The sequence below is a fragment of the Gastrolobium bilobum genome, unplaced genomic scaffold, assembly GCF_033153095.1.
Source record: "Gastrolobium bilobum isolate Gb01-03AN ecotype WA unplaced genomic scaffold, APGP_CSIRO_Gbil_v1 utg7782, whole genome shotgun sequence".
In the NCBI taxonomy this organism is placed as follows: Eukaryota; Viridiplantae; Streptophyta; class Magnoliopsida; order Fabales; family Fabaceae; genus Gastrolobium; species Gastrolobium bilobum.
In genome coordinates this window covers 795,008-812,848 of record NW_026899380.1, presented here as the reverse complement: position 1 = coordinate 812,848, position 17,841 = coordinate 795,008, and the positions used below count along the sequence as shown (strand labels likewise).

The 17,841-nt window shown below is 34.1% G+C and overlaps 2 protein-coding genes across 2 annotated transcripts in view; both read left to right on the top strand.

Moving 5' to 3' along the window:
- The first annotated feature begins 762 nt into the window (after window positions 1-762).
- LOC133290098 (probable serine/threonine-protein kinase PIX13) lies at window positions 763-3,651 on the top strand. Its single transcript, XM_061488158.1, has 6 exons — window positions 763-1,049; window positions 1,254-1,591; window positions 1,993-2,128; window positions 2,236-2,375; window positions 2,585-2,708; window positions 2,906-3,651. The coding sequence occupies exons 1-6, from the start codon at window positions 968-970 to the stop codon at window positions 3,307-3,309; spliced, it is 1,224 nt and encodes a 407-aa protein (XP_061344142.1). The 5' UTR covers window positions 763-967; the 3' UTR covers window positions 3,310-3,651.
- A 3,551-nt stretch (window positions 3,652-7,202) lies between these two features.
- The window catches only part of LOC133290061 (uncharacterized), a 43,851-nt gene continuing 33,212 nt past the window's right edge, over window positions 7,203-17,841 (top strand). Inside the window, exons 1-16 of the mRNA XM_061488114.1 lie at window positions 7,203-7,331; window positions 7,434-7,495; window positions 7,604-7,703; window positions 7,820-7,927; window positions 9,584-9,700; window positions 10,751-10,901; window positions 11,881-12,125; window positions 12,328-12,519; window positions 14,007-14,083; window positions 14,155-14,272; window positions 15,559-15,642; window positions 15,923-16,018; window positions 16,135-16,236; window positions 16,436-16,504; window positions 17,319-17,414; window positions 17,482-17,589. Of these exons, the coding sequence (XP_061344098.1) occupies window positions 7,296-7,331; window positions 7,434-7,495; window positions 7,604-7,703; window positions 7,820-7,927; window positions 9,584-9,700; window positions 10,751-10,901; window positions 11,881-12,125; window positions 12,328-12,519; window positions 14,007-14,083; window positions 14,155-14,272; window positions 15,559-15,642; window positions 15,923-16,018; window positions 16,135-16,236; window positions 16,436-16,504; window positions 17,319-17,414; window positions 17,482-17,589 (1,761 nt within the window). The 5' untranslated portion in view covers window positions 7,203-7,295. The remainder of the gene's footprint in view (window positions 7,332-7,433; window positions 7,496-7,603; window positions 7,704-7,819; window positions 7,928-9,583; window positions 9,701-10,750; window positions 10,902-11,880; window positions 12,126-12,327; window positions 12,520-14,006; window positions 14,084-14,154; window positions 14,273-15,558; window positions 15,643-15,922; window positions 16,019-16,134; window positions 16,237-16,435; window positions 16,505-17,318; window positions 17,415-17,481; window positions 17,590-17,841) is intronic.

Here is a 17,841-nt window from a genome sequence, read left to right as displayed (position 1 = left end):
AAAAAGTGGAATTAAAATAAAAAGAAAAGCACAAAAAGGGTAAACAAAAAATGGGCCTGTACAATTTCCACGCTTCTAGCTTAAAGCCCTCTTGCGTGAGGGGGCGTGTTGACATATATAGTCTCACATTGATTGGATGAACAACTAATATGACCTTTATAAGATCTTGAACACTCTCATCCCTTGAACTATCTTTTGGAGCGGAGACGTCAAAGTTGTGAAGCGGGGATACTTTGCACTTGGATGTCTATCCATAGCTCTGTCGTAGAAATTCCTGAAATGTGATACACAACACAACGCACGCCTCCAAATCCTTACTTTCTGACTACACCGACCGTCTGTTTCTGTTTCTATTTCTAGGAGGTAAAGAAAACCTACGAAATAGAATTTCCTAATGTAATATTTAATTTGAATTGTCCTTGTTTTTAAAATTTATAATTCTATGTCTAATTTGTAATATTGTCGTAGTCGTATGTTTTAATCTTATTTTTTCTTGTTTGAATGTCATGGCCGCGTTCTGCATCTATCCAATTAATTTCAATAGAGTTTGTTGACTTTTCTGTCTGACTTGACTAACTATTACGCTAAGAAAGTTGACTTTAGAATAATGATATTAATGCCAGTGCTGGCTGGCAATTTCCTCCGAAGGTATATGTCTCTTTCTCCCCGTTACCCATGTTGGACTGAGTCCGTGTATGACTATCTATCTATACTAAAATAATCATTCTTCCATTAAAGTTTCACCTTTTACCGTGTCATATACATATACTACCAAAGAATGAGTGGAAAACGAAGAAAGCTAAAATCAATTATTGAAGAGAGAAAAAATAAATTAAAAAAGCAAAAGAGAAAAGAGAAAGAAGACCAAAGTGAGGGGTTGAAGGACAATGGATTGATTGTAGTTGAGCTTGAAAGTTGAAACACAAGGACAAGGCTCTTCTCAACTTCTTCTGCATACAAGTTTCAAATGGGAATTTGCTTTGGTTCTCCACTGCACAACGAAAATCCAACCCAAACCCCAACCACAACCGGTAGCCTTAGTACAACAGGTACCATTTAGTAACTTGTTTTATGCTTGTTGGGTTCAATTTTGCAAGATTCAGTTGATTTCTCATAGATTTCATTTCAATTCCAGAAAGATAATATGTTATTGGAGTTTCTTCAACATCCGTGATAATTGAAGTATATAATCGATGTTGTATTGCTATAATATAATCTTTTGACTTATTCTTCTTCCCTCTCTTACTATGTAGCTACACATGCTACATCCCAGACTACTAGCAGCAGCTATGCTACTACTTCTGGAAGTGTGAACAGCTCCACAAATAGCAAGTTCTCGGTGTCAAGTGGTGATGAACCTTTTCCGCATGGCCAGATCTTACCCACCTCAAATTTGAGGATCTTCACTTTTGCGGAGTTAAAAGTTGCAACTAGGAATTTCAGACCTGATACTGTACTTGGGGAGGGAGGTTTTGGAAAAGTCTTCAAGGGTTGGCTTGAAGAGAAGATAACTTCAAAGAATGGAAGTGGAACAGTCATTGCTGTAAAAAAGTTGAACTCAGAAAGCTTACAAGGAATTGAGGAGTGGAAGGTAACCCTACTAGGTTTAGTGAGCACAATTGGAGCGGTTTCACTTCAAACCTTTTATATCCCATTTGGGTGTTAAACTTAGCCGTTAATAATGATCTAACTGTCTAAATTTTAATGGGAAGAGTAAATGATTACAAATAGGCACTTGTCGTTAATAGTAGTGGAGATGCTGATTTGAGGGAATTGTTGAATAGTGTGTAGCTGGAGCTTCATCACTTGTAAATTATGTAATTTGTGTCTGGGATTGTAATAAGAGTGAGGATACTTGTTTTATTATAAAAATGAAGGCATTGATAAGTGTCCCCCCCTCTCCTCTTTTGTTTTGTTACTTGTTTTTATCAAACTGTTTAATCATAGGCTTATAAATTTGCTGATACTTAATGGTTCATTCATGTGGTGCAGTCAGAAGTAAATTTTCTTGGACGCCTTTCTCATCCTAACCTTGTTAAGCTGTTGGGATACTGTTTGGAGGAAACAGAGCTTCTTCTTGTCTATGAATTCATGCAAAAGGGAAGTTTGGAAAATCATCTATTTGGAAGTGAGTGCTCAGTTAAATTCAATATCTCTGTCTTGACATTAATCAGTTAAATTCAACATGAAATAATCAGCTGGTCAACCAAAAGTTACATTAATTTAATTGTACAGGAGGCTCAGCTGTTCAACCACTTCCTTGGGACATCAGGCTTAAGATTCTAATTGGAGCAGCTCGTGGCCTTGCATTTTTGCATGCATCCGAGAAAGTAATTTACAGAGACTTCAAGGCCTCCAATATATTGCTTGATGGGGTGAGTAATTCTATCACACACACACTCACAAAACTTCTTAATAAGCATACAAAAAATATTTTTTGCTGTTGCATTATATTATCCTATTATCATGATAATAAAATGAACGTTTCACCTATTTTCTATCATCTATATCAGAAATTATTCTAGCTTAGAATGTATTAATGGGTGCACAACTTAAATTTTCATTAAATTATTTTATGTTACAGTCCTATAATGCAAAGATATCAGACTTTGGCTTGGCCAAACTGGGTCCTTCCGCTAGTCAATCTCATGTGACAACAAGGGTGATGGGCACATTTGGTTATGCAGCCCCTGAATATATGGCCACAGGTAATGTCACAGTGTTCTTTAAAAATTACAGTACAGCCTTGACACTGTTTGGATTTTTAAAAATGGTACAACCTTGGCACTGGATAGGTTTATTTTCTGGCTCCGCCGATGTCTGTAAGATTATAATTATAAGCTTAAATTGATTATTATATAGTAGTAGTACTGCACCTTGACATCTTGGTTGGTTTATTATACAGGGCATTTATATGTAAAGAGTGACGTATATGCTTATGGAGTTGTTTTGGTTGAGATGCTAACAGCACTACGAGCAATTGACACAAACCGTCCAAGTGGGCAACATAATCTAACGGAATGGGTCAAACCATACTTACATGATAGAAGAAAATTGAAGAGCATTATGGATTCTCGCTTTGAAGGAAACTATCCATCCAAAGCTGCATTTCGTATAGCTCAGCTTGCTTTAAGATGTCTTGAAGCTGAGCCCAAACATCGACCAGCAATGAAGGAAGTTTTGGAGAACTTGGAGCGATTTCAAGCTGCCAATGAGAAACCTAAGGAACCTAAATTCCGTTCTGCTCATGCCCTTGCTACCCGTCAAGGTCACCAAGCTGTGCACCATCGTTCTCCACTGAATGAATAAGTGAGAGGCCATTGGTTGTGTTATTTGCCTCTCCATTGAAGAGTTTACTAGTTGTTCATTTTGTATTTATTGGATTCTAAGTAGCAAAGAGATTTGTACTGGTAAATCGTTTATTATTTTGTCAGTGCGGTATAGTATATATGTTATCATTTGTGTAGCTTCACTGACTTGTGGTTTTCCTGAACAAGTTGAGAGGTCTCTAGTTCAACTTGTTATAGGAGGGACTTAATTTATTACTTTATTACTTCCTATTGTAGGAAAATCTTGTGGGGGGAAATGAGATATGAATGTGTTGTGACCTCGAGTGATTCTAGAACAGCAGCTGTTCTTAATAAAAGAAAGTAGGTGCATTTAAAATTCACTTTCGGAAAATCTTCTTGTTTAATGATGTTTTCCATGTCCAGATATTCGTTACAATTTGGTGTTTGTATCATCTATATTGGGCAAGGTGGGTGTTAAACTTATTTCTCTAATCCGATAAAGTTTTACTCCTTAAATTTGGGATTTTAGGGTAAATGGTGCAAGAGAAAATTGCGTGGTGATTAATTATTAAAGAACTTCAAGAGTGAACAAAGTAATGGATTGAACAAAGATGATCATACAAAACAGATACTAAACATGCATAATTCCAAGAATAAAATCTGAGTACAATGTTAGATATTGTATTTTTACAATAATTTATTTTTTCCATGGTGCTCAAGAATGGATGATAATTATTTTTTGAAAATGGATTCTCTAATGTGTAATTTAACATGATCAACGGCGATAACTGTGTAACTTCCTATCCTTATATTTTCTCTCTCCTTCTTTATCACCATTAACTCATCCATATATGATTATGATTGTTCCACATGACATGGTCATGTTAATTAGCATATGAGAGGATCCACTCCCTTATTCTTTTGGATAAAACAAATTATCTTTGTTTATTGACAACAATCTTTGTCTGAACAAAAGCACAAAATGAATGTATAACCAACACAAGCAAAACATGAAACCATTTATTTTGGGTGAGGGAATGAAATAAAAAAATATCGTTTTTTTCTTCATATTTATAAAAGAAATATAATCTCTCATATTATATGAGACAAAATTTCATACACACATAAAAAAGTCGATGAAATCCATTTTTCTTCTTCTCTTTAATAAGTCTCACCCACTTTTGTATATCACATAAGACAATTTTATCTACTGCAACATTAAATATTGAGATAGAATCCTTTGACACTGGTGTTAAACTTTAAAATTTGACATCAAATTATAACCGTTGATTTTCGCCAATCAATGATTAATATTTATTGTGAATTAATAATTAATTAAAAAATTTAATTTCTAAAAAATAATAATCGTTGATTGACAAAAATTAATAATTAAGATTTAATTCAAAATTTAACATCAAAGGATCCCGCCCCTTAAACATTATATTCTCATTTATAAATCATAATTATTTAGGTGGTGTTTGGATGGGGTCTTTTCCAAATTTTCCTAGGCAAGTGAGAGAAGGATTCTAGGATAGAAATGTTTGGTTGAAAAGATTCACACAAAAAGCTGGTGATCCAAAATGCATAGGTTTCTGAATTTAAATGGAAAATGATAGGTTTCGGTACTGTTTAAAAAGCGTTTTCGTCCGTGGGTTTTTGTAAAACAACGGCTGTCCACTGTCTGAATCATTTTTGAATAACCAATATACCCTTTCAAAATGCAACAGAGCTGTAAATGAATGATCAAACCATATTGCCTTTCAAACTTCACACCGATGGAAAAATTAAATATAATCAGAATTAGCCCAGAAAGATCAAACCCAAGTATAGAAACTCAAAACCAGGAGTAAAAATTCAAGCTTTTTCCTAATAGAAAGGGATAGTACAGATATTCAATAACCCGTTTTGCATTCTACTATCTGCATAAAATGAGTACCTCAACCGATATTCTTCCAGAAATGCTAACGGGGTAGTTTCTATAAAAGGGCACAATCCAGAACACACAATAAAATTCCAAATTCAACCAAAAAAAGAGGAAAAAAAGAGAAAGAGGAAATCTGAAATAAGAATCACATAAGTGACCTTGGATAGATTGAAGACCAATAAGCAAAACTGAAACCAAGAAGAAATCCTCAAAGAATGAAAAGCTGAAGCAAACAAATATTAAGTTCTTTCTAAAGCAACAGAGATAATACGATGCAATATTTTTCCCCCTTTCGTTTTTATGGTCGTTGGAAAGAGTCAAATATACATTTTTGTAATTTGACAGCTGTGGGATTTTTTATAATTTAAAATCAGGGTTATTTTAGTAATTTAAGATTGTTTTCCCATCTATATCTCACCTCCAACCAAACATACATTTCCTAAAATTTACCTAATTTTTCCAGTAAAGTTTTTCTCCATCAAACAACTTTTTTTAACATTTTTCTATCTATCTCACTTTATCTAACTTTCTTACCATTTCCCTATCAATTCTATTTCCCTAGTATTCAAAAAATATCTCCTCAACCAAACGCCCCCTTAGTGGCGATTCGGTGAACCACAAGTGGCTTATGGAAAAACACCTCCGAAAAATCGTTAGTGGCATTCTTGAAATTAATTATAAATCCAGGGGTGTCATGGGCAAAATGTCCATTGTGAAACTTTTTCCACGTACCCACTACAATATTCTATCTTTTTCTCCGGCTTCACATTCAATTATTTATTCATGACACTTGAATTATATACAACAATTTTAACAATTTTTTTTTTGCTGAATGTTACAGAAATTATAAATGAAAATTCATTTGATCAATTTGTTGACTTATAGTTTGATAGATTTGGACACCTGAACTTCCCTTGAAGAAAATGAAAGAATTAGAAATTCTACGTAATATATTAATGGGTTTGTTTTTCTCACGTTATTTTAGATAACTTTATCCAATGTTCATCAAAACGACGTCGTTTTGGGACGGAAATCATGGTATTTTTGTAATTTTAATTTATTTCAGGGTTATAATAGTCTTTATCACTCTAATTTTTTAATTTTTCAATCCCAAAACGACGTCGTTTCGATGAACATTAGATAAAATTATCTAAAGTAACATCAGAAACTTTTTTTCCCTATATTAATAACCAATAATGAAAAATGCTGAATATGTGTAAAAGCTTATACCAGGACTAGGACGAGGTATGTAAAACTGATCTTTTAGGCCTAATACAATGACTAGAGAAGACAAAAAGGTTTTACGTCATTTTCATAGACAATTTCTCAATATATTTATTAAACATAAAATAAACTTAAAAAAATAAATATATTTATCATATTTCATGAAACAAATTATCTCATACAACAAATAAATAAATGAAATCTACTAAAAAAAGATCTGCCTTGAACGAGACAATTGTCTTAGGTAACATAAAAAATATATTTTTTCATTAAAGAATGTAAAACTAAACTAAACATGTTTTATAGGTAGATTAATGTGATGTATAAGTTGTAAAAACAAATATTTCCTAAAAAATAAAGCTAAACCAAACGTGTTTAATGGTTAGATTAAGGGTTTTATTAGTGTTATGTAACGTGATGTAAATGTTGTTTCCAACTCTCACATCAAGAGAGAGAAAGTGAAATGATGAAAGAGAAAGAAAAATATGTGGATCCCACCTCTTTAATGTGTATGTAGGAAAATGAAGTTATATTATGTTAAATGATAAACATAAAACACTTAGATTAATGTGATATATAAATTCTAACAAAATTCAATTTAATTTAGGAGGGATTATTAGAATTACCATTAAAAATCTTACTTACCCAAAAAATAAAAATAAAAAATTCTTTGGCATAGAAGAATTCGCCTAGTAAGGTTTATATTCGGTATCTGAACCTCGGGGTTGCGTTTTGAGCAAGACAATGAGGCAAGCATTGCAATAGCATGAAGCAACCTTAGCAGCAGTATTAGTATCTGTATCTGCGCTGCTTCAACAATCTACTTCTAAGCTTCACTGAACGGAAAGAGGAAAAAGATGAGTATCATCATTTCTGTTGCTTTACTATTCCAGGCAAGAACTGATTCAATCGATCTTCTCTCCTTCAATGTCATCGATCAATTAGTTGACTTGAACTTGAACATTTCTCATATTCTCATCTCAACTACTATGTAGGTATTTCTACTCTCTTCGCCTTCGATCACTGCCACTGCTGCCTCACAACATGAAGCATCTAGGTTAGGCTACGTTTTGTGACGATGATGGTTCTTTCCAAATCACTAATTTTATGTATAAATTATTTCTCTTCATTCGAACAAGTTAGAATGCTTTTTCTTTCTGTTTAGGGCTAAGCATTCTGAAGAATACTGCGCCATGTATGATATATGTGGTCAACGTAGTGATGGCAAAGTTCTCAATTGTCCGTATGGTTCCCCTTCTGTAAAGGTAAATCATGTTTTATTCACTTAATTCAACGTGAGTATCTTGTTATAGCTAAGCTTATTTTACTTTTTGAGTTTTAATTTAAACTAGTATATGCTGCTTTGCTTTTTCAATTTCAGCCTAATGACCTACTATCTGCCAAAATTCAAAGTTTGTGTCCCTCCATTACCGGAAATGTTTGTTGTACGGAGGATCAGTTTGACACATTAAGAGTACAGGTTCAACAGGTAAATTATCTTTCTATGTGTCTTCAGGTCTCGTATTTTTCCTCTTCATTTAAATTTTAAGGCTATAACCAACCTCCTTGTTTTTATTTAAGCTTCGGATTGTGTCTGGGTAATTCATTTGTCCTGATTAAAAGTGCGAAATTCATGAGATGCGTGTGCCGAATGATATTGGTTGTTGTGGGTTGCATACTTGCATTAGCTTGCTCTTAATTAAATATAAGGTTTAGTGTTGTTCATTGAAGCTCTCTCAAAGGTTGATATTTTTGTTTGGACAGCGATACATGATAGGATTAGTAGTAGTAATGATCTGTTGCAGGTGCTTAGCCTTAAACCACTTAATGCTTTGTCTCCGGATATTTGTGGTATGTGTTATAAGAGTTCAGAAACTGCTGATCATCTTTCTTTTATTTATTTATATTGTCAGTTTGCTAGGCATTCGTGGTTAATTGTTTGACAAGCGTTACATATGTCCTCCAGAAATAATTTTTTTAATATACCTCTTTGTGAGGCTTTGAAAGAAGAAAGGAGGCTTAGGTGTGGTGAAGTTTTGCTCTCTTTATAGAAATGTAGTGTTTTGTTATAGCTAAATGCCAGATTTTCAGCCACTGCTCTTTATCTGCAAATCTTGTTTTGGGTAGGATTCTTTTTGATGCATCCTTGTGACTTTGTTCACATGATTTTTTTGAAAGGGGTTTTTCATTGCACTTTTAGTGGGATTGGAGAGCTTCTTCAAGTGGATGTTTTTTATTTTGGGATGTAAGGAGGACGCATGATCCTCGTTTTCTGTCTTTCTCCGATTTTTGACACAGTCTTCTTTTATTTAAAAATAAAAAAAAGAAGAAAAAAGATTTGTATTTACTTTAGAATTGTGGTCTATGCTTGGGTATTGAGATTACTATAAAGATGTTTCTGTTCTCCCTCTCTTCTGTTCTTCCCTTTACTCTTCCCTCCCTCTAATGTTTCAGTTTGACCTACATCAATTAGGCAGCGCAAAAAACTAGGATTGTTTTAATATGAATATTTGTTTGGCAGCATTTAAGCAGTACTTGGTGTTTGTGGGCTGATATTTTATTTACTAAAATGGAGAAATATATGTGGGAGCTGGAAAGGACTACTATAGAGTATAGACTGCTTGTTTCAATGGAGAGAACTAATTCATAATTCTGGTCAAATGTTTTTTACAAAATCCCTAGAATATTTGGAATTTCTATTGAAGCAGTAAGTTATTGTGTAAATCATATGTTCATTGGTTGTTTCACCATGGTGAATGAATTTATACTTTTTATGTTACATTTGTGATTTATACTTTTTATGTTACATTTGTGATTGATTAAATGATGAACTGTATTTATTAAGTCTATTGTAATCATAGTCTATCTTGAAACCCTGGCCTATAGGTTGGGTTATCATTTTCCCTCTTGCTCAGAGTATTTATTGAATGAATTTCTTCAGTATTTTTATTATTACAGGAATAGTATAGAGGGGATGAGGGAGAATAAATACAATTTATGTTGGACTATTTTAGGATTTTTTTTTTCTTTTACTGCTCTCTTTAACCATCTCATTAATATTGCATATTGACCAACTGACCCCGATTAGTATTTTGTTTATTTCTGTTTTCACTCTGCTGTAACCGAAACATATTCATATTTGCAGGCAGTACCAATTCTAGTAGGTTGTCCAGCATGCTTGAGGAACTTTCTAAATCTTTTCTGTGAGCTTTCTTGCTCTCCTAATCAGAGTCTATTCATCAACGTGACTTCTATTTCTGAGGTCAGGCATTTGTTTTGTAGTAACACTGTTGTTTGACTTTTGAAGTTTCTGTTTTGGTGGCTTTTTAATTGTTACAGGAATGTTTTCAATGCCCCCGGGCTTATATCTCTCTTTATAAGTATAATAAAAAGACCCGGCTTTGGTATTTGTTTTCCTTTTAGCTGCATGTACACCCATTTGTTAGCATTTCTGGTTTGGAGATGCTATTTTTGAGGTTTCCAGGAGGTCTATAACACTGAACTATTTGAGCACAAAACTTCCATTCATTCATTGTAAATTATGTTGTGTATAATTCCAAGTTTATGATGAAGCCAGTTGTAGTGAAGATAATATATTAGTCCCCAGATAGAAATATCTTCATTGCAGGTTTATACTTTTCTTATGACAGTAGGTCCTCCCTCCACCGGTGGATGTTAACAAAAGAATAAAACAGCCAAAAAAGAAGATAAAGAAGATATATATATATATATATATATATATATATATATATAGAGAGAGAGAGAGAGAGAGAGAGAGAGAGAGAGCATATATTAATGAAATCATAACCTAAAACTTCAGTTGTTCTTCTAATAGCTAATTCAGGGGAGAAATGTGATATGAGTTCAGTGAACTTGCAACACTGCTTAGCTTGATATTGGTAAACTGCATTCATTTGGTCATTGTACGTGTCTTTAATCATGCTCCATTGCTTCTATAACTAATCAATATGTCCTTGATAAAAATGTTGAAAATAACTAATCAATATGTCCTTGATAAAAATGTTGAAAAGAAAACAGAACAACTTAACGCTTTTTGCAATGTTAAAGTTAGTATGTGTAGTACAGGTTGTTTTTGTACTTTGTGAAAGAAATCCATACTTGTTCCCGGAGTCAACTTGTTATGAAACCTATTCATATCCCAATGTTTTATCTAGTCTATTTCGAAAAATGAAACCTAGACCACAACTTTATAAATAACAAATGAGTTCTTTTTTATCATGTGATTTAGTCTTGCAAAGTCACTCTAGACTTCAATTATAATTTGATATTGATCATCTTATGTTCCTTTCAGGTTAATGGTAATATGACTGTGGATGGGATTGATTTTTACGTAACTGAAACTTTTGGAGAAGGCCTATATGAATCTTGTAAGGATGTAAAGTTTGGGACAATGAATACAAGGGCCATAGATTTTGTTGGTGCTGGAGCTAACAATTTTAAAGGTAATCCATCATAATATGAGTGGTGTTGAGAGATATAAAACTATTAATGTAACCTCACCCAACAGCTTAAGCTTTTGGGTTGAATTGGTTCTTTACATGGTATCAGAGTCTCGGTGTACTGGGTTCGATTCTCACCGCCTCCCATTTTCTTTCTAGTGGAATTTCTTTCTTCGCACAGGTAGGTGGACCTCTGCATTGTCCACCATTCAAGCCCAATGGGCTCTCGTGTGAGGGGGCGTGTTGAGAGATATAAAACTATTAATGTAGTCTCACCCAACAGCTTAAGTTTTTGAGTTGAATTGGTTCTTTACAAGTGGGTTTATTTTGAAGGTCCAGGATTGGAACCAACTCTTATACTGTATAGAAAAGAGATTTTTGAATTGCTTGAGGAAATCCATAGTAACACAAGACCTTCTATTTATGCATTATTTGCAATATCTAATAATAGGAAACTAAGAAGATAAGTTAACTAAGAAATTAATGAGAAATGCAAATCTGATCATATTTACAATATCAACATTAACATCACCTTTATCTTAAACTAGTTTCGGGTCGACAGTCGATGAACCTAGATAAAAAGGAAGAAAAGATTGAAGGAAAAGAAAAAAAAGAAAAAATTAAATAAATATAAGGAAAAAGAATTAAAAAAATGCCACTTGGAATATAGGAAATAACAAGTCTATCCATCCTGAATGCTAATAGCTTTCCTCCACGCTGTCATGGATGATGCTATTGCTGATAATGATCTTAAAATTGTGTTGTTTGATATAGCCCAAATCAACCCCAGCACTTCTGGAGCTGTTTTTTTAATTATAATTATGTAATTCATACTTTTTCTTGCTCCGATTTTGGTATTAAGTAGCTTGCTTCTGATTCTATGTTTGCATTATCATTAGAATATTTCTTTTTCCCGATATCTGCTTGGATTATACATACTATTCATGCGCTAATGCATTTTATTTCTGATTATTATTGCCAGAGTGGTTTGCATTTCTTGGTGAAAAAGTGCCTCTTGGTTTTCCTGGTTCACCTTATTCTATTCATTTTAAGACAACCATTCCTGACTCATCTCCTATGGAACTTATGAATGCATCTGTGTATTCATGTAATGACACTTCACTGGGCTGCTCTTGCGGTGATTGTCCTTCATCTCCTGTCTGCTCACATTCAGAACCTTCTCCACCCAAAAAGGATCCCTGCTCCATTACAATTGGATCTCTGAAGGTTGAAACAATAGAAATTGATTTTTTTTTGTATGATTACTATTCATTTTCTTTATGTCTAAATAAATTTAATTCCTTTTTCTTTTTTAAAAGTAATGGTGCAGTGATGTAGTGGAATATTTGATTGCCTACTGAACAACTTTCATTTACCTTTTGATACATGCTGTGAAGTTGGTTTTTGTATAATGTAATGATAACTGCAGGTCAGATGCGTGGAATTTTCATTGGCTATTTTGTACATTGTATTTATTTTTGTGTTATTTGGATGGGCGTTGCTGGGAAGGACAAGAGAAAGGAGGAGATTTGGATCCAGCGCCGAACCATTGTTGACTGATACGATCAATGAAGGAAGTAGTTTTGCTCACCTTCAAAAGGATGGAACCCGTCCTGAAGAGGTATGTACAAAAGCTTATTTTGAGTAGAAATAAAGTATCCTAAAGCTTAAGTTGTTACGCGAAAGCACATGAATGATTTTATACTTTTATAATTTCCAACACACTCTCGTGCAAGAGTTCTTTGGGCTTGAAATATAAGTAATGCACAGGCTCACCTACCTTGTGCTTAATTGTAACTTGTTTAACTTTGAAGAATGGGAGTAGCATGGATTGAACTCTAGATTAGTCATAAAGACTTTGATACCATGCCATAAACCAACTATCCGAAAACTTAAGCTGCTTGGTGAAATCACTAGAATTGTTTTGGATTATAGTATTTTGATGGCACCTGTGCTAATGCTATGAGAATTCTCCACCCACAATCCAGGAAAAACCAATAACAGCTAATCAATCAGTACCAACTCAGTAATCAAATAGCAAACACGTTATATTCTATTCTCAGCAGCATCTTAATCAATTACAGACTCAGCATTGACAAATATACTGGAACTAAATACACTAGTAGCCTTCAATAAGGTTCTTTGACTCCAACTTATCACACAATGACAAGGAAATACAGACTCTATCACTAGTCATGAAATAGTAATCACCAGACTCCACTATCCACAAGACTGAGTAATTACAATGAAATTGAAAGACCCACATAGAGAACACATCCACCAGAGCAGCTGCAGATATAAGAACCTCCAACCTCAGCTCCCCCTACAAACGTCTACATGTTTGCAGAGTTCCCTTTCCATATACCATTTACTTGATTACTTTTTTCCTACCTTCCTCTCTTGCCCCCACACCACTATAACCTACCTACACAACATTTTCCCACTTCTCCATTCAAAAACTGCCAGCTGTCCCTTCCTTCTCTCTCTCTCTCTCTCTAACTGACTTCATTTTGTTATTTTCTCCCGAAACCATCCTTGTCACAATCTTCTCGCTGCTGCCTTGTTGGTCTGAACCAATCATCTCCACATTGTTTTTTTGGGCTGGCCTTTTTCTGAACTTCCGCCTTTTGTAAGACCTTGGCAGAGGCTCTAGTGGCCCATCATATTTTAACTGCATGGGATTGGCTATCCTTGAAAATTCTGTGCAAGTGTCTTAGCATCTGATACAAGGGACTAGGGAGCTATTTTCTATTGTGAATATATTCATTGAAGATCTTGAAATTCTAGGAAACTATGTTTCAATTTTGCATGTAAAATGACTTGCAATTGTTATTGATGCAGAAAGAGTGATGCTTTTGGCAATATACTTCCTTAATTCATAACCTAACTTCGTGCTGTTTTCTGTGTTTTAGCCATGAGATCAGATGGTATTTCTGAAATCTGAAATCTTGTTTTTTAGTTAGCCTCTTTTGTTTCTACATTAAGATGTGTTAGAATTAAATGATTTACGGCACATGTGTAATTTGTTGGATTGTAAGCACTCATATAGTGAGTAGTGTTAGTTATTACTCATTATCGATTTGTTGACTTTGTCATGAAAAATAAAAGGTGCAACTGATGGATCCTCAAGGGCAGAACATGGTGCAATTTTCTTTTGTTCAAGGATGCTTGTCAAACTTTTACAGGTCCGTAGCTCTAGCGCTTGCAGGGTTTATAATTACATTATCCATTGATTAATATTTGTTTTTGCATCCAGGACTTATGGAAGATGGGTTGCTAGAAGGCCCACTATTGTACTTTGTTCCTCATTGGCAATTGTTCTTTTGCTTTGTTTGGGTCTGCTTCGTTTTGAAGTGGAGACCCGGCCTGAGAAGGTATCATATTTTCATCTGTAGCATATCCACAATGCGCAATTTGGATTTGTTTCTGTAACTTCTATATGTTAAAATTTTCTAGCTTGTTCCTGCCTGCAGAATAATTTGTTTCTTTTCCCTTTTGGTCCCTTTCATTATCTGCTCTTAGACCTGTTTGAATGGGCTGTTGAAACAATTGCTTAAATTATAAGCACATTTTTCATAATGGCTCAAGCAATTTTCAAATGTTTTACACTGCTGAACCCTGAACCCCATACTTCTTATAAGGTAATGTGAAGAAAAACTTTTTCGTAAAGGCTTATGGTGCTAAATAAGTGCTTACAAGCAAAAATAATGCTGCCCAAGGGTGGATTCTTAGGGAAAAAACTTTGCTGTCTGCTTGAGCTTTTTGGATACATTCTGGTGCATTTCTGGGCCTGAATTCCTGAATTTCAGACAAGTCCAAATATTCTAAATTTATGATATATAATCATTATTTTATATTGAAGTTATTTTGTGTTTGTTTTCTTCTTGTTCTTTTGCCTTTTGGAGGACTTTATCCCCAAAATCTGTAACTTGTTTTCTGTGTCTTTTCAATATTAATTCTTCTTTGATCCCCTCCCCCGTAAAACGCACAAAATTTCTGGTACTCCATCTTTATCATATGCTGGAGTCACTAAATAAAGGTAATAATCGTGGAGAAATAAATAAAGGTGATACTACTATTGTGTTAAGATTTCCTTATTTGTTTCCGGAGGTTGGAGAACATTGCTCTAGCAGTAGCAACAACAACAACAACATCAACAACACCACTTTAATCCCAAATTAGTTGGGGTCAGTGGTAGATGAACCCAAAAGAAAGAAAGGTACCAAATGATTGAGAAAAAATGATAAAAATAAACTGTAAGTATATATATATATATATACACACATATATATAATATTATCCACAAAAAAGCAATACGCAATTACAAGGAGAAAAAAAAAATACAAATAAGGATATATAGGAGGACAGAAAAGAATAGGAAGGTAAGAAATAAAATAAAAATAAAAAAGAAAAAAGAAAAAGAAAGAAGAGGGGTTGGGGGGGGGGGGGGGGCAGAGATAAAGAGGAAAAGGACTAAAAAGGGATTATCTGGAACATAGGAATAAAAATGGGTCTAATCCTCCACCATGCTTATAGTTTTTCTCCCCTCCATCCTAAGAAACACCGTCCTAAAACATTGCTCTAGCAGTTTCTGATTTTTATTTTTGATATTAATAACATTTATTTCTCTCTAAACTTGTTGATCATGTTTTTGTTGCAGTTATGGGTAGGTCCAGGGAGTAAGGCTGCAGAAGAGAAAGAGTTTTTTGATAGTCATCTTGCTCCTTTCTACAGAATTGAACAGGTTTCTGTATTGCTTATAATGTGCAGTGATATATTTTTGTTATTTATCTGATACCATTCTTTTTGATTTTATTATAATTTTGATTCTGATGCAATTTTTAGTATCCAATTCTTTTCCATGTCTTCCAAGTTCCAAGAAAATATCCCATTCTATTCAAACATGTTATATTAAGTCAACTTTAGTTTCCTTTTTGATGTTCTTTTTTTCTTTCCTTCTTATTTACAGCTATAGTTCTATCTAAAATAAATTACATTTTCAATACCGTTTGGGTATGTTTCAGCTTATAATAGCAACAATCCCTGAATCTGAGCATGGCAAGCCACCAAGTATCATAACTGAAGACAATATTGAATTGCTTTTCGAAATACAGGAAAAGGTGTTTTTTTTACTGTTTTCTATTCTTTTCACTTGCTATAATTTGCTTGAAGCTGTTGTATGCTTAGTGGGACCTTCTTTATTACAAAATATATTTCCATTTCATTATTATGACAGGTTGATGGAATTCTTGCAAATTATTCTGGTTTGTTGGTATCTCTGAGTGACATTTGCTTGAAGCCTTTAGGCGAGGACTGTGCTACTCAAAGCATTTTGCAGGTCCAAACCCCACTTTCCAAAATATTAGTGATGTACTTTTGAATTTTGTGTTGCACGTGTAATCATTTGGCTTCCATTATGCGTGTGTAGTACAACCAGATGACTTTTCCTATTCAGTTCAATTCACTGTTTTTTTTTTGGCATAACATAGATGCCTTCGTTTGATTTCCTTGTTTTCTCTTAATTTTTATTCTGATAGTATTTTCAAATGGATCCGGACAATTTTGACAACTATGGAGGTGTTGAACATGCCGAGTATTGTTTTCAGGTAAACTCCAGTAATCTGATTATGCATTTCCTTAGTTTAATTATTCAAACTGTTTTCATTTAAAGCAGTTTCCTTTATGAACAGACAGATATAGTAATAGGTACCAGAGATTGCGAGAACAAAAAAGAAGCAAATATGATTTGTATTGATATTATGTCTTTCTGGAAAATCCAGATTACAATGCATATGACAGTATAACAAAATTACAAAGAAGAAAAGGTAGTGCTGACACTTACAGAGGTCAGTGTCTCTCCCAATACATCAGAGATGCCCAATTTCAGTCACGACATACGTGCCTTTCCACTCATCCCCTTACCTCCTAATATATTCCCCTCCTCCTAACAGAATTCTCCTTTTATCCTTAATTTCTCCTTACCACCTTTCTCATGTTGATCCACGTCATTCATTAGTTGGCTTGTGGGCCCCCAGCTTCTTCTCTATTTCTTCTGGTGTATATTTTGGTTATGGGCCTATAAGATAGAAAAACAATATAAGTTAATGTGTCAGATATACTAAAGTCCAATAAATATACTGATCTCTAGCTGAAAGAATTGTATAGGTATGAATTGAAAGCCTGACATTTCCGTTTTTCATTTTGTTTTCTTCCTAGATGGTGTAGCCTGTTGCATATTTGCATCCGATGCGTTGAATGTGCAATGCCTCCTAGTTGCTTTTATACATAATTACTTCTATACGAGTATACCGAATTCGTCTGCATGCTTATGTTTGGCTGAAAATAAGACTTTATTTTAAGTGTCCTTGTTATTTGTCTGGCTATCTGGTATATGTTGACTCTTGAATTTATCATTTTCAGCATTACACTTCTACGGAAACATGCTTTAGTGCATTTAAGGCTCCCCTTGAGCCACCTACTGCCTTGGGAGGGTTTTCGGGAAACAATTATTCTGAGGTAAGATATTGATTTTTGGCTTAGATTATGCATTATTTTGTTGCTATGCTGATTATCCCTGTTCCAGGCTTCTGCATTTATTATCACGTACCCTGTCAATAATGCAATTACGAGAGTTGGAGATGAGAATGGGAAAGCAATTGCTTGGGAAAAAGCTTTCGTCCAGTTAGCTAAGGTTTGACTACTAAATATATTCATTACCGTTATTAGTTCTTGTGCAGCTTATTTGCACAAAATCTGCATCATGTTTTATTTTTTATTGTTAATATCTCTCCATAAACCCAACTTGTATCATTATGTTCCGAATTAGTGAAAGAAAATAGTTTGTCATCTTTGGTAGTATATTTCACTGCAAGAAACTAGGGGAACTTGCTATCAAGGAGAATTTTGGCAACTTATTTTCAGATAAGGATCAAATAGCCCGTGA